The sequence below is a fragment of the Pinus tabuliformis genome, chromosome X, assembly GCF_031772625.1.
Source record: "Pinus tabuliformis cultivar Carrire ecotype Pingquan chromosome X, CPIR1, whole genome shotgun sequence".
Taxonomy (NCBI): Eukaryota; Viridiplantae; Streptophyta; class Pinopsida; order Pinales; family Pinaceae; genus Pinus; species Pinus tabuliformis.
The window spans coordinates 1304688364-1304705222 of NC_142308.1; the positions used below are offsets into that span (position 1 = coordinate 1304688364).

General features: G+C 40.3%; 1 protein-coding gene across 1 annotated transcript; it reads left to right on the forward strand.

Annotated features, from left to right (window-relative positions):
* Nucleotides 1-273: 273 nt before the first annotated feature.
* On the forward strand, nt 274-2453 carry LOC149144843 (FBD-associated F-box protein At2g26860-like). The gene is made up of 2 exons (XM_089449785.1): nt 274-1433; nt 1954-2453. Exons 1-2 carry the CDS (start codon nt 354-356, stop codon nt 2215-2217), a joined length of 1344 nt encoding a protein of 447 aa, XP_089305911.1. The 5' UTR covers nt 274-353; the 3' UTR covers nt 2218-2453.
* Nucleotides 2454-16859: the final 14406 nt, after the last annotated feature.

Below are 16859 nucleotides of genomic sequence, written 5' to 3' on the forward strand. Positions count from 1 at the left end.
TTCTCTAATTAATAGAAATATATTTGAAGTAATTCAGACAAATAAATAAATATAAACCTATTTTCCATATTATTTAAAAAAACACTTAAAATAAATTCTAGCACAACCCTAAATATATTTATAAATTTCCATTAAAAAATAAAATGAATCGAGAAAAGACACATGTAAAAAACCAAACCAAATGAAACAGTAGCCGCTCCTGCAATTTCCCGCCATTTTATGAAATCATTGTGTCTCGTTACTTTCCATTGGCTTTCATTTCCCTCCCAGCATTTCAGTTTTCACCGCTGGTATTGGTTTTTGGCCTCGAATGCAATCCTTTTTCCATCAAAGGAGCTCTGTGAATCAACAGTATGCCGCCCGCTACAGACAAATTCTCCACACTACCAGATGCCATCCTCTGCTCCATCCTGTCTAAAATCCCGGTTAAAGAGGCCATCAGATCTTCCCTTCTCTCCAAGAGATGGAGATTTCTGTATACCCAAATGCCCCAACTCATTCTCTCTCCACATCTTCTTTTGGCCCCTCTGGATCCAGATCCCCTATCCATTGCAACGGTGGAGAATATCATCTCCAAAGATCCAGATCCCCTATCTATTGCAACGGTGGAGAATATCATCTCCAAAATTCTGCTCTTGCATTCCTCTGATCTGGAAGTCTTTTATCTATCCATCGACGTTTACCCTTCCGCGCGAATTTGCAATATTGATACCCAATGGCGGTTTACACGCGACAGTGTATACAAATGGGTGCGGTGCGCAGCATGGAGAAATGTTCAACACCTCACTCTCTGTGATTCCCCAGATAGGGAAATCCCGCCTCCTGCCCTTTTCTCCTGCACTCGTCTCATTACACTCACACTCTACAACTACATTCTCTCACGTCTTCCAACCCATTTCTCTGGATTCAACCATCTCACCACTTGCAACTTTAACTATGTGGAATTGACAGACCAGTCTTTAGCTCACTTTATTTCACGTTGCCCTCTTCTTCGAAATCTCAGCTTATATAACTGCGTTGGTCTGCGACATCCTACCATCTCGGCTCCCAACATTACAGATTTAGAAGTGCATGATTGTGTGGAGGCTTTAACAGTGAACTGCCCGAAGCTCAATACCCTGCATGCATACCTGATAAAGGACTTGAGGGTCAATGGGTTACTGTTTCATGAGATTTCGTGTTCAATTTGGGAACTCAATATGCAGGATGGAAGTAATTTGATTGGATTGAAAGTGGAATTGCCTCCTGAGGCATACAATTTCTCCGCGGAGAGATTTATTGACATAATCGGGAGCTTCAAGTTATTGAAGTTGCTGGACGTTTTTGTTGGGCCTTTGCTTAAAAGTGAAAAAGAGATGGATATTTCTCTTCTCAGTGTGTTCGACAGGCTTCCTCATCTTGAGGAACTATACATGGGCGAGAACTTTCTCTCGGTAAGAACATAATCTCTACATTACTTTGATGTGTTCATTGCAATAAATGTTTCCATGGTTGTGTGTTTGAATTTGCTTCCCATAGGTGTCAGGGTATCTATAATGTGCAAGCCATGTTAGACAAGGCATATGCTGATGTGGTTTAGCAAACAGATTATCCTGCCTGTCTTACATTTATTCGCATCTTACTATAGGCAGGCAGGCACTGGGCAGTGGGGTATGTTTATGTGGATTGTATATTCATGTCTTATGTTTATGTGGGTTGTACATTCATGTCTTTGGGGAGGATAAGTAAAGTAAATTTTGCTCCATGACTATGAAATGCTAGAATCTATGAAAGGCTAGAATCTGCAATCGACATAAATTAATGATACCTTAACTTACTCAAACTAATGTACATATGCACCTGCAGTAAAATTTTTCATTGGGATTGTTATTTTCCATGATGTTTCATATGCATGCCTTTCACCTTGTAAATGAAGGCAGAGATGGCTGACTGTAGTTTTGAAATGCAATGCAGCAGCTAGCAAACCATGATATACCTTTGTCTCTAAAGTCCCCACTCTCTCATCTCCGTAAGATACGGGTGTGCATATATCTAGATGGAACCAGTAACAGGGAAATCTGTGTATTAGGTTGCCTTCTTCAGAGCACCCCTTCTCTAGAGGTGATGGAATTTCAATTAACTGATGACGCGTATTCTGAAAGTCTAATGTATACATGGTTTTTAGAAAAAGTGTTATGCTTGAATAGAGCTTCAAAGCAAGCAAGGATACTGGTATGAGAATCTCCTTGTAAAATACAGGCTTCAAAATCATTGAACCTGTGAATAGTAAAAGGGCTTTCCTGTGATTGGTAAAAGGGCTTTCCTTTTCCTTTCTTTTTCCTTAACAGAAGGGATGGCCAATGAGATTTTGGAGAACGTTAGAAAGAATACCATTTAATGGTCTGGAATGGAAATTCGAGATGGTATTGGGTCAGGTTCTTTATGAATTTCTTTAGCCAGTTAAATGGAGTTCATGGAGGTTGGAACGGGCTAAACTAAGAAAAATATAAATATTATAATTGCTTTAAAGTTGGTCTATATTTTTGTTAATTTTTCCGTTGCAACTCCTTGATTGAGTGTGGTATTGGGTCATGTTCTTTACGAACCTATTTAGCCAGTTAAATGGAGTTCATGGGATTGGAAATGGCTTACTTCATCGTTGTAAAGCGAGTTTATATTTTTAAAATATTTTCTTTGGAATTCCTTAATTGAAACACATTTTGATAAAAGAAAAATAGTTAATTATTATTTTTTGGATTGCATACAGAATTATCAGTTAATTAGAAAAGGGATCATTTCCAACCCTGGCTTAGTAATAGTTACAGGTATTCTATAATTCCACTCGTATCTCATGTGTAAATTAAACAATAAAAAGTAAGGGGGAGAAATGCAGATATTTCAATAGGCGGGAGGAATCTAAATATCTGAAATTAGAAAAAAAAATGATTATATTGTCCTATAGAAATTGAAATGCTCTTTACTCTTTAAACAGAAAAATCAGTTGATATTAAAATGCTCTTTAGTCTTTAAACAGAAAAATCAGTTATGTTTATTAGGTTGTAAAAAATGTATTTGAAATTAGTACGATGTTGTTATAAAGAAATATTGTATATCTTAAGAGTATTTGTCATGTAAGAGATTCTATAGGTTTTCATTGGTTTTGCAAATGAAAGATTCTATAGGTTTTCATTGGTTTTGCAAATGAAAGGAAATTTTGTTTGTAGATGAGTTTTGTAACATAAATGTGAAAATGTTTTTTGTTTTTTTGTTTTTTTTTTTGTTTTTTTTTTTAAATAAATATTATTTTTATTTATTTATTTATTTTTATTGCTATTTTTATTTTTTTTCGGGTAAATTAAGTGATAGGAAAGTTTGGATTTTCTATTTATGACTTTATTGAATTTCTTTTTATTGAATATTTTTTGTAATATAAATTTGAAAATGTTTTTTTTTAATACTTATTTATTATTATTAATTTATGTTTTTTTTTAATATTTATTTATTATTATTAATTTTTTTTTGTAATGGTAAATGAAGTGAAAAGAAAGTTTGGATTTTTTATGTATGATTTTATTGAATTTTGTTTGTAATATAAAATTGAAAATATTTTTTTGTTTTAGTGTTATTATGACAAGTTATAATTTGTTAATTTAATGTTAAATTATTGGTTTTTAGAATTAATGATGAAAGATATTTATTTTAGTGTATTAATAAGTGATTTTTTTAAATGAATAGTTGTTATAAGAGCTTATATAAAATATTATAATGGATCATTATTGGTTTTTTTTTCAAATTAAAAAAATAAATGTTCTTTACTTTATTGTTTTGTTTTTTTATTTTAATGTGCATTGCTTTTGTCCATTATTATAGTTTTGTCCATTATTAAAGTGTAGTCTTATTGCTATAATTTGATAGTTTCAATTTTCACTGCATGTATTTATCCATGTATTTAAGTAAAGCATACAAAATAGCTGCTCATTTAAAATAAAATATTGACTCCAAAGAATCTCATGAAATAGTGGATTTCAAATAAAACTTACTTTACTCTCTTTGATTCCTATATCAATAATTCAAGGCTAAAAGAAAGAGTAATATCCTTGATTTACTTTTGATACATTCACTACGCAAACACTAGTCTATAATAAAAACTCTTGATTTCTTTAGATTGTGACTATACAACAAAGATTCTTGATTCTTTGGATTATGACCCAGTAATTAGCAATGGTTGCCTCTTATTTGGAAGAAAGACTCACCATCCATACTATAGGTGATCTCTTGTTGTAGGTATTGCGATAAACCCATATTTCTTATGCTTAGGACTATCAGATTTAGTAAAGGTTACAATGGTTGGGGTTAAGGCTATTGGATTTAGTAAAGGCTAAAATGGTTCGGATGACTTCTCCCTCTCTACACAAATATTAGGTTTCTTTCATTGTTAATCTTATTTTTGTCTCCTTTATTCAACATGGTAAACTTCCTAAATTGGCCTTTAGTGCCTTAATGGACCAATTATTTGTGATTCTAGAATGTCAAATCCATATAGTTTGATAATGGCTCTTTTGTCATTTTTCTCAAGTGCTTATTCAATTCTTTGAGTGGAAATGTTGGCATCTTATTTGCAATTGGAAAGCAAAGTCTCTTTGTTCCTCACCACAACTCCCCTTAGCATGAAGCAAATAACCATCAACATGAAACCCAATAATTGTATTGGCGGAACTCCATATTTTTCTATCTTGTGGCCTTTTGAATGCTCCTCAATTAATTAGAATGCTAAAGGCCCAAAAATTGCTTATGGCATGCACCTTTCTTCTTATCAAGCTTGTCAAATTGTTCCTTTAGCTTTCTTGAATTCCAACACTCATTAGAAGTTGTTATATTTCACTTTTATGTGTCAAGAACAATTTTTTTCTAGAAATGACCTTTTGGCCCTTTTCTTTTGCTTATCACATGGAAACCTCACATTAGTTGTAGATTTATTGAGGCTTCTTCATTGTGTCATGGACCCTTTTGTTGATACCATGTGTTGTGTGGTTGTTGATGGTAGGTGCTCCCTTCAATCCTTGTGGGGTCCCCTTTCCTTTGTAGACACACTTTTGTTGAAGTTGTCTTGTCTAATGGGATAGTAACTCCATGGAGGCCTCAATATAATGAAGACCCCATTGTAATGTTATAGAGTTTCACGAGGGATCTCCCTAATGAAGATTTGTGGTAGCTTTGAGAAAACCTTGACTCTAGAGGACTGGAGTCTTTGAATTGCCCCTTTGGCTAGTCTAATTGAAAGCCTTTTAGTGGCCACCCTTTTAATATAGTGGAGCCTTGGTTGGGATTACCTTGGCAAAGTTTAGGTAACTCCACAAAATCCATGGCACTAAGGCGAGTCCTCGAGTGTAGTTGGGTCTCTTGATGGACCTTCCCTAATATAAAGTTGGGGTAAATTTATCAAACCCTTAGTACTAAGCTTTAGTCTCTATTGTTGCTAGTCTACTTAAAGAGACCACCCACATTAGAACTTATCCAATCATTTTTTACCACTTTCATTGTTAACCATATCACTCTACCATGTCATCAAACATACACCAAGCACGAATTCAAGGGTTTTGTAGCACATAAATTAAAAATTTAATCACTTAACCATTTTGGTCCTTTGAAGATCCAATTTGGATCAACTACATACAAAGATCAATTGAAGCATAATGCTAATTATCTCGCAATGCACCAAAGAGGTTTTTTTTACAATACGAATATATGTGTCATGTTTGTAATGTTTATGTGGCACATGAAGCTTCTTGATAAATTTAGTGTATTTAATAATGCTTGCAAAGATGTAGGCTTATGGCCCGGTCAACAATAATAATAGTTCAAAATCTCGCAAGAAGATTTTGGATGAGTAGAGGTGAAAAAGACACACTATCCATACTCTGATTTGGTACTAGTCTCTTTTTTGATTCAAGTAAGATATGCTATTTTTGGGTGACTTGAAATAGCTCTTTAAGATTGTAAATTTCTTCTCTCCATTTTCTCTTCTACCTTATTTGATTTTCATGATGACATTTATGACAACTCTTGAATATGCTTTTATATTTTGTTAGAAAGGATGAGTCATGATGAGATTTAGGACAACTCTTGAATATGCTTTTATATTTTGTTAGAAAGGATGAGTCATGAGCATTGGCCTTATTGGACTACTATGATTATGAGTTGATTGTTAAAGGGAAGTATATTGATTGAACTATTTGCCTTCAAAATGAAAACCATCTCAATATTTCAGTTTGACATATACTATGGAGTTATGATGATATTATTGATGTGTAAAAAACATGTTGTATAACTTTAAAGTAAAGAGGGATAGTTTTTTTGTGAAGGTTTGACTTTCATCATTTTAGAAAAATAGTACAAAAATTATACATAAAAATTATGGTTTATGGTTTAAGTTTTGTGTCAGTAGGGAAATAGAAAAACCAGACTAGTAACAGAAGTTCAAGATATCAGTAAGACGAGCGCGCGTGCGGAGCAACGGAGATCACAACGAGCATCTGTGTGCTGCTCCATCGCCATGGCCCCAGGAGGGGGCCCGAGGTCGATTCTTCCCTGTCTTTCGAGCTGACGACGTTCCAGAGGCTTGTAGTTGCATGTAACAAATGCCCAGTAAATGAAAAGCAACAATTTTTTTTTCAAAAGAATGGAAACCATCCCCACGGTTGCCCTGCTGACTGAAGAACCATGTAGATCGGCTCTGAATCTGGCAGAACGAGGGCTCATTGGGCAATTCACTGGGCTATGGCTCTCGCCCAAAGCTGTTGATTCCTAGGTGCAAAGGAACTGGAGACCTTTGGTCAAAGAAGGAATCAAAAGTCATTTAGTTGGTAAGGGCTTCTTTGTGTTTGTTTTTTAGTCGATAGAGGATAGGAATCTCATATTCAGAAATGGCTTGTATTTCATAGGCCCTCAGGGTCTGTATATGAACTAATGGACTCTGGATTTCGATTCGACACAGGGTGTTCCCTCTGTTGTTCCTGTATGGGTACGCCTGCCTCATTTACCTCTGCACTGCTGGAACCCCAAATCCATAGAAACCATAGACAATAAGCTTGGAAAATACATAGATCACGTTGAAAGGAGGGATCAATACTCCTGTGCGAGAATTTGTGTAGAAGTCGACCTAGAGGAAGGCCTCCCTGAAGCTATAAAGCTTACGGTGGCTAACTGGTCTCACATTCAAGTGTTAGACTATGAGCAATTCTCGTTTAAATGCTGGCATTGCCATGGCTACGGGCACTTTTCCAGGCATTGTAAAAAGAAATCAGAGGAGGAGGCCGAGAACTTGAAAGGGTAAGAATGGACTCAGGTCGAGAAATCAGCAACAACTAAACAAAACATCAAAACCAAAGGGAAAGGAGTGCTTACGGGGAGCAGAGCACCGCCAATGGTACAAGGGGAAGGGAGCACAGGTCCTCCAAGAGAAGAGATATCCAACAACCCCTTCGAAATACTCAGCACACCAGAAGAACCCCTAACTCCAGCAGTTGAAGAGGCTGAACAACAACCCATTAATACGGAAGAACAGAAAAGACTGGAAGAAACAAGCCCCCATCAAGCCGAATCTCCAAAAAGTGCCTCCAGCCCCCCATCCTATGCAGAAATGACGAGGAAGAAGTCTCTTGAGATTTCTAGTTCCTCGGAAGATGAGACAATCGAGAGGCCTTCGAAAAGAGTTGGGAGGAAATCACACAAAGAGGCAAGGGAAGAAGACGCTGAGAGACAAAAAATGTAAGGTAGCCAGGCCACGATTGAGATGGCCATACGCAGAAATACTAGAACCATGCCTCCCAAGGGAGGGTCTGCTCCCCCCTTTACTAGTAAATAACGCGATTAGTCTCTTGTAATTCCAGAGGCCTGGGGAATCCCTTAAATTCTGAAGCGGTGAAGAACCTATTGAAATCAGAAATCCCCGATATCCTCATGCTCCAAGAGATTAAAATAGAAGGGGATGCTCTTCTTGATCTCAGCAAAGTAAAATGCAAAACAAAAGTCAGAAAAGCGATAAGTGCAAGGGGTACATGTGGTGGGCTTGCCACTCTTTGGGAGGAAGACAAATATCAACTCGAGAGCTCCTTCCAAATGCAACACTGGATTTAGACTGAACTCCGACACCATGCAAGTAAGATCACCTTCGCACTCTTTAACCTTTATGTCCCTGTGCTCTATGCAGAAAAGAAGGATTGCTCGCAAACCTTGTTCGATTTTTTGGACGCTTACTCCTCCAAGAACATGATTATAGCAGGAGACTACAATCTAATCTTCGACCCAAAGGAAAAAAGAAGAGTCAACACCAGGGACCATTTACTTCCCTTCGTGGAAGACCTGATTCAACAATGGGACTTACTGGATTTTAAGCCAAAAAAGGGCTTTGCACTTGGTCAAACAACAGAGCAGGGGAGGAGTATATATCAGCCCGTTTGGACAGATCTTTACTTCAAAGCACCTTCCTATCAGAAAAGAAGATTATCTCCACTAAAATTCTGCCAAAGTTGACTTCTGATCATAAACCCATTCTTTTGCTGTTTGAAGAAGAGGAAAAATTGGGGTCCATCCCTATTCTCGGATCGCCCAACTATGTGTGGGAACAAAAACTAAATGCCACCAAAACAACCTTGAAAGAATGGATAAAAAAGCCTACAGACTCCCCAGCTATGCTCAGAAAGTAGAAAACCAAGTAGCTGCTTGATTTGCCACTGGGCATGGAGCAGCAAAACATTACATGTTTAGAAATTCAGAATGAGCAAGAAGCTCAACTTAGCACTCTCCGATCATTCAGAGTGGAGGAAGAATCCTTGAGGCTCAAATCACGTAATCTCTGGCTTGTGTCTGGAGACAAAAATTTTGCCTTCTTCCATAAGAAAATTAGAACTCGTTTGTCTAGAAATCACATTGGTGAAATTACCTCTTCAGATGGGTTTGTCCTCAAAGGCACAACTCTGTTAAAAGAGGCTGCAACCTCTCATTACCAGCAACAAAGAAGAAGGTGTGGACGATGTTGAGAAATCATTAGACTTCCTCACACACGTTCCAAGATTGGTAAGTGAGGAGGATAACTCAACACTCCTGAAGCCCTTCACTGAAGATGAAATCAACAATGTCATCTGGATGATGGAACCAAACAAAGCTCTAGGACCCAATGGGTTCTCCATTCATTTTTATAGAATTTGCTAGGACATCATCAAGGCTGATCTGTTTTGTATGATCAAAGGCTTTCTCCAAAAAGCCAAAGTGGGAGGAAGCACAAACTCCACTTTCCTAGTGCTAATCCCAAAAGATTCAAGCGAACCCGGAGGCTTTTGATCATTTTAGGCCAATCTCACTGTGCAATGCATCCTACAAAATTCTCTCCAAACTTTTGGCGAATAGAATAAAGCCTCTGCTAGAAAAACTCATTTCTCCCAACCAAGGGGGGTTTGTTAAAGGAAGGCATATCTTGGACAACATGATCCTGGTGTAGGAAATCATTCATTCCAGCCACCAACGCCAAGAGCAAGGGATGCTCATTAAGTTGGACATGGCGAACGCCTTTGACCGAGTAAGGCATTCTTTCCTTCTCCAAGTTCTTTCCGCTTTTGGTTTCAGCCCTGAGTTTATAAAATTGATTAAAGCTTGTATAGGAGAGCCATGGATAGCCCCTTTAGTAAATGGAAGACCGACCAACTATTTCAAAGCCTCGAGGGGCATAAGGCAAGGTTGCCCACTGTCCCCCTTCCTGTACATTTTGATGGCAGATTCCCTAAGCCAAAAGATGACAACAGATAAATTAAAAGGGACACTCCTCGGCATCAGGCCGATAAAAGGTTCATAGCCAATCAACCACGCCTTGTTCGTCGATGACTCTCTTCTTATGGGAGGCGCCTCCATTAAAATTGAAAGGGCTTTTAACGATGTTATTCAAAGCTTTTGCAAAGTATTCAGAGCTTTGGTCAACAGGAGGAAAAGTGCAGTGTATGGTTGGGCGGTAGACCAGCAAACTATTCTTCGGATTGCTCAAGCCCTGGGTTTCACGGGCTTTGCCTCTTGGGACAAAGTCAAGTACTTGGGACTGCCTTTAACTCTGGGAATCAACAAGGCCCCTCATTGGCAGGAAATTATCAACAAAGTAAAGGTGAAAATGATTGGTTAGGGCGGCCAGTGGCTTACCACAACTGGGAAGCTCATCCTTGTAAAATCTGTTCTCTCCTCCCTTCCAATTTATCAGGCCTCGTTTCTCTTGGCTCCAAAAATGATCACCGAGCAGCTCTGTAATCTGATTCAAAATTTCCTGTAGTAAGGAGGAAAGGGGAATCAAAAGAAATTTCATTTAGTAAGCTGGGACATTGTGAAAAGGCCATTATCAAAATATGGTCTTCAGGTAAGAGACCCTAGGTTGGCCAATCTGGCTTTGGGAGGAAAGATTCTTTCGAAAATCTTCTCAAATCATCGACATCCAGTAAGTCAAGTTCTCATTAAAAAGTATTTGCATGGGCTCTCAATAAATAATATGGATGAAGGAGTCTCCTGGAAAGGAACCACTCTTTTGAAGCTATGCAGTCGAGGATGGGAGTTCTTTAAAGATCATCTGTACAGAATCCCTGGAAACGATGAAAGAATCAGGTTATGGGAAGACAAGATCATGGGCCTCCAACCCCTCGAATTCGCCCTTGAATTTGCAGATCTTCTTGTTTGGCTAATTCAACAAGACATCCACAAGCTGGCAGATATTTCTTCTTGGGACTCTGGTGGGAATTAGAGTGCCTGGGCTTTCTAACGCCTCCCAGATAGGTTGCACCCTCAACACCACCTCTTCCTAGCTGCGATCTCGGGACTGGCTCCCATGCATATTCATTCAAGGGACAAATGGCGTTGGGGGAAGAATGATGCTTACTCAACATCGCAGGGCTTTGCAGCTCTCCAAGAACATCATCCACAGATCCACTCTCCTTCGCTCTGGCAGCATGTCTGGGACCCCTTTGGCCTCCCAAAGATAAACTTCTTCTGCTGGATTCTCATGCACAGAAGGGTCCTCATTGGAGACAACCTAGCGAAACGTGGAATCATCGGACCCCATAGATGCCCTCTCTGTTTTTTGGCTCAGGAAACGCTTGATCATCTGTTTATTGATTGCATATTCACTCAAGAAGTCTAGATGTAGGCTATGCACAGATTCCATGTTCAAACCCCAATGCAACTCTCAGTAGTTAATCTATTCACCTACTGGAAAGGACGATCCCCTCACACACTGAAGAGCAAATCCACGTGGACCAAAATCTGGTATGCAATACCAAAATTCATTCGCTGGGAAGTGTGGTTAGCAAGGAATGAAGCCATTTTCAAAAATAGTCTGCACTCTCTCATTGTAGTGGATACCAAAGTGATGAGCCCCAATTTTTGTTAACAAATTGGGCTCATTTGGCCTACTTACCTTGGTCAACCCTTCATCTTTTATCACTTATGCATTCATTTCTTGGTATATTCGTGTTATTTGTAGGAAGAAGGGCATGCATTATATCTATGTGGTTAATACATGATGATTTCAGGTTTTTTGGCATTAAAGGGAGCAAAGACCACGCAGAAGGAGACAGCAAAGGTGGCATTGCAGGTTTATAGGGAGGTTGTCTACAACCTTAAATGACCTCCCTCGTGATCTCCACCCTAACTCCGAGCTCCAACAGCTTTCCCCACCAAGCTTAAAGGCAGCCAACAGATTCTACAGGAACAACAGTCTACAGCAGTTTACTTTTAGTTGGACAGTCGAGCTCCATTAATTGAGGAAGCCAGCTTGATCCTCATCATGTATAAATATTAAGGCCGTGGCCTTTGATAGGGGCTTTTTTGAACTTTTGAACTACTGTTGCAATTTCTAAGCACGAGCTACAGCTCGGTTTTTGCTCTTTGTAAGCCAGTATTGGCATGTTATTAGACTCATGATTATTCAATAAAGACAAGCAGCTTTGGATTCAATTCTGAGTTTTTAAGGGAGCTATAGCTCTCAGGTTAGGGCCCAACCTGAGAGCAATAGACCTCCTCTTCCTTGTATTGTTACTTGTCTTTCTTTTCAGCACTTTATTCCTCTGTTTTGACATGCATTTAGAAATTACAGTCTGCTGATTTGATTTCTTTTATGTGATTGAGTAGGATTAGTTTACAGTTCAAGTGCTTTTAGTTGCTTAGATTAGAGTAAGAGGATCATCATTCATTCGAGCTCCAAGAAAAGGGCTGACAGTGCACTCACTGCCATCTCTGTTTAGAGATTGGGGGTGTAGACCGTACCAGCCACCAAAAAACGCAGTCTTATACTTTCATTCAAGCTGCAACACAGTCATTTCAATTGTAGATCCATCCATGCATTCTGATCTTGAGCAGTATTTCTTCATTCCAACTCCATGCACGATTTTTCTCTGAAGTTTACATTGTTGTTCGTTGATTTAATAACACAGTTAGGATAGGTTGATGAATTCTTGGTTTTGTGCAGATTTGTTTCCTTTACACTGCGTTGCATCACTCTGTTATCTTCTTCTTCTTCCCAACCGCGCCTAAAGCCACCTACCCAACCTCTGTTCAGCTCGTTTGCCTTCCAACACTTCTACTGTTCACGTAGCTCCATCTTTTTGGACTTTTCATTGCTTCCACCCGTCTATCCACCAACCAACTGTACCCACTCTTTCCTCATCTCATATCTCTGTCCCTGAGCCATCATAAGCTCCCTTTCCATCCTACCTATCCACCCATACAACTCCTCCACTCCTCCATCACCCAAAACTCCAACCACAGAACATCCTGTAGAAGTTAGCAGACTTCCTGTAGAAATCCCGAGCTTCTTGTAGGATCCCCTGCAGACATCTTGTAGAAACCTGTAACCTCGGTTTCCAAGCATCTGAACGTTGTGGAATTCTGTGGAATGATGCTTTGGGTCCTCTGGAACCTCTCCTAGCCCTCCTGACCTTTCCCAAGCTTTCTTTCCTTCGAACTACCCCTGCATGGTCAAACCCTAATAAGAAACAAAATCATAATAACTCCAACCACTTAAGCAAAAATACAAAAACAATGTTCTTTTCAGTAGAAGTAGCTTAGTTTCATGCATCTCATATCACTAGAAGTAATGGCATCATTTCTAGAAGTTTGCACTCCCACCATTGCATCATAGAGATTAGACTAGCCAGATTAGGGTTTACTAGGGTTTCCCTGTTTTGTTGGCTTTCAGTTCATTATTGCAAAGTAGGTTAATTTCCTTTGAGATAGCCTTCGTCCATCATTTAGAAAGCTTCTTCTGAGAACATATAGAAGTTGGCTTGAGCCCTAGCGGACTTGTGCTAGCTGACCAAGTGACAGCTGCGACAAGAGCTAGTACTTGTGCATACAACACCGTCGCTTCGAAGTTTGTTACGAACTACCGGGTTGATAAAATTAGAGATAGGAAGCTCCAGGAGTTGTAGCATTATTGCTACAACACTGGAGCCCACCATCTTTTGGCGCCGTTGCCGGGGAAGCGTCAGAGTATTAGTAATTGTTGCTTTTCTTCTATTTTCTTACTCTTGCCTTCTGCTAAGTAGTTTATTTCATTTCCATTCTGCAAAAGTAGCATAGACATTTCCTGCTTTCATAGATTAGCATTTCTTGCTTTCATAGATTAGCATTTCCTGCTTTCATAGACTAGCATTTCCTGCTTTCATAGATTAGCATTTCCTGCTTTCATAGACTAGCATTTCCTGCTTTCATAGATTAGCATTTCAATTCTGCAATTTCATTCCTGCAAGCGTAGATTAGCCTTTCAATTCTGCAAGCGTAGACTAGCATTTCCATTCCTGCAATTTCATTTGAGCAAAGTAGATTAGTTCTTTCATGCTTTCAATTTAATTCTGCATCTTTATTTCAGTAAGATAGTTAGTTGTAGATCAATCTGTTTCAGTTTTTGCAGGTACCAAAGAAAAGAAAAAAAAAACAAAAGCAATAAAAAAAGTCTTTCCATTTCATGCCTCGTAGGAATCGAGATAAAACAGGCAAATTCTTACCCAACACCCCCACCACATCACTGAGTCACCCTTCTCTCTTCTTCGGTGACAGTGATCCAGAAGAACCTATAGGTGAACCTCCTGAGATATACGAAGATCCTATAGCAGAAGAAGAATTAGAGACCATCCCATCTGAAGCTATGGCTGACAATAGAAGAGAAGATGAGAGAATAGAAGGTGCCTTCCCCATCCGAGAGACCAATGGAGAGATGAAAATGAAGAACATTAGCCCCTCTGCTTTACCTCACTTCCATGGACTGACTACTGAAGATCCTGATACCTTCCTGTTTGAGTTTGCTGTCCTTTGTAGAACCTATGACTATACTGAAGATGAGCAGAAGCTGAAACTCTTCCCTTCCACTCTTAAGGATGCAGCATTACGCTGGTTCATGGGCTTACCTGGGAATAGTATCACCACTTGGGCTCAGATGCAGCAAGCTTTCAATACCAAGTACATGGATTACTGTAGGTCCAAGGAAACCAAGGGAGAAATCTTTCGGATGACCATGGGAAGTGATGAGTCCTTAGAGGATTATGAGGAGAGGTTCCAACTTAGCTATAAGCGGGCCAGGTGCACACTTGACCCTGAATCCCTCAAGTTGGTCCTGCTCCGAGGAGTCCCTGAAGACCTCTTAGATACCCTTCACATGTTAGCTGGGGGGGACATTTACCAACTGCCTTATGAGGACATCAAGACTGTGTTTAGAAACCACTCCAGGGCAGCTCGGAAACGAGGTAGAGGAAACCTCCTCTCAGCTGGTGTCCCTTTCTCCAAACATGAGTTTGCAAATCAATTAGAAGATCTTAAGAGTGAGGTGAGACAGACCATTGCCATGCAGCTGGACACATTCAGGATCCAGCAGAAGAAGGAAGAAGCTGAGAGAGCCTTGGCTATCTTCTGCCCTAGATGTACCAGGAGACACCCTAAGAACGAATGTCCATTGCATTCGGTTGAAGTGTGTTTCGTTTGTGAGGAGGACCATCCCACAAACCAATGTCCAACCTTACCTGGATTTAAAGCCATGTACCAAAGGACAGAAGCTCCCACTGAACCTCTCTATTACCTCAACCAAAGGAGGCCACAAGGACCTAGACCTTACCAGCAGGGGATGCAAGGGGCACCTCAAGCTTATTACAACCCCAACCAATCGACTCCTATGCCTTCCTGGGGTCCCCCTGCTCATCCTTCTTGGTCTATGCCTCCTCCATGGTCTTATCCACCTCAATACCCTACTCAACCCACTACTCATTCTTATCACTCACATGCTCAGCCGCAGCCTCAGTGGAATGCACCTCAGTCGGGGTGGAGGCCCCAATACAACACTCCTGCCATTTTGCCTCCACCACCAGTTCAACCTCAACCATTACCTCCTGCTCCTCCAAGCAACCTCAAATACCTGCTCAACCGAACCCGAACACCAACAATAGACAGGCCCAGCAGGTATACACTGGGGAAACATCATGCCCTACTTATGCTGTGGAGATCCAGGAGATCAATCTTCGATCTGGAAAGACTCTTCCGGATCGCCAACCTCCTCCCCCAGAGGATGAGGAAGATAAACATGAAAGTGAACCAAAGGCTATTCCACCCTTTCCTGAGAGACTAACAGCCACCACACAACCCAACCCAGAGGAGGATGAGCTCCTGGGTGAGCTCAAGCAGTTGTGTGAAAATACCACTTCTCCAAGCCATCAAGGATGTGCCAATATACAACAAACTGGTTAAGGAAAAGTGTTTCAAACACCTAAGTAGGCGAAAGAGAGATGCTTCAACCATCAATGTCTTAGGACAACTGTCTGACCTTATGTTAGGACAAGTCATCTGTCCAAAGTATCTAGATCCTGGGAGTCCTGTAGTAGATGTCCACATCAATGGCATCATCATACCTCACACTTTGATTGATTTGGGGGCCGCCATTAATGTGATGACCAGGGATACCATGCTCAAACTCAACCTTCAGGGTTCCTTGAGGAAGACCTCGATAGTTCTGCAACTAGCAGATCGCTCCATTGTGACTCCCGAAGGGATTGTGGAGGATGTCTTGGTCTCTGTCGACTCTTGGGAATACCTTGCAGATTTCTTGGTTCTGCAACCCAAGGCAAATCTTACTGGATATCCTCTTATTTTGGGAAGGCCTTGGTTAGCCGCTACAGATGCTTACATAAGTTGTCGTGCAGGAAATATGACCATAAAAAATGGTCCTATGTCCAAACAGCTAGTCCTATACCCTCCTGCCCAACCTTCCTTAGAGCATGACTTACCACTTTGGTTGGAGGAAGGAGAAGAGGATGAAGTATACTCAACACCTTTGTGCACCCTAGATACCACTAGAAGAGACCCCCCAACCGAGGATGACTTGATTGAGACCTTGATCCAGAATCCACCTTTCAGTGCACTATCCTTAGAAAAATTGGTGGAGGATGCCCAAGCCAGCACCTTAGTGGATCTTTGTACGACCAACCCTGTCACTCCCAGAGTCAAAAATGTGGAGTTCGGTCCTGAGAGAACGTTAAAGATCAGCTCCTCCCTATCTCCCTCCCAGGAAAAGGAGCTGTGTAGCCTGTTGGCCAGTCACCTAGATGCTTTTGCTTGGAGCTATAAGGAGATGAAAGGAGTCCATCCCTTGGTCTGTACCCATCACATATACATCAAAGAGGGTTGTAAACCGGTTAGGCAACCTCAGAGGAGAATGAATCCAGCCCTTAAGGACATTGTCAAGGAAGAATTGCAAAAACTGTTGGATGCCGGATTCATTTACCCCATCTCAGATAGTGAATGGGTGTCCCCTCTGGTGTTGGTTCCCAAGAAGAATGGGAAATGGAGAATCTGTGTGGACTACCGAGAACTGA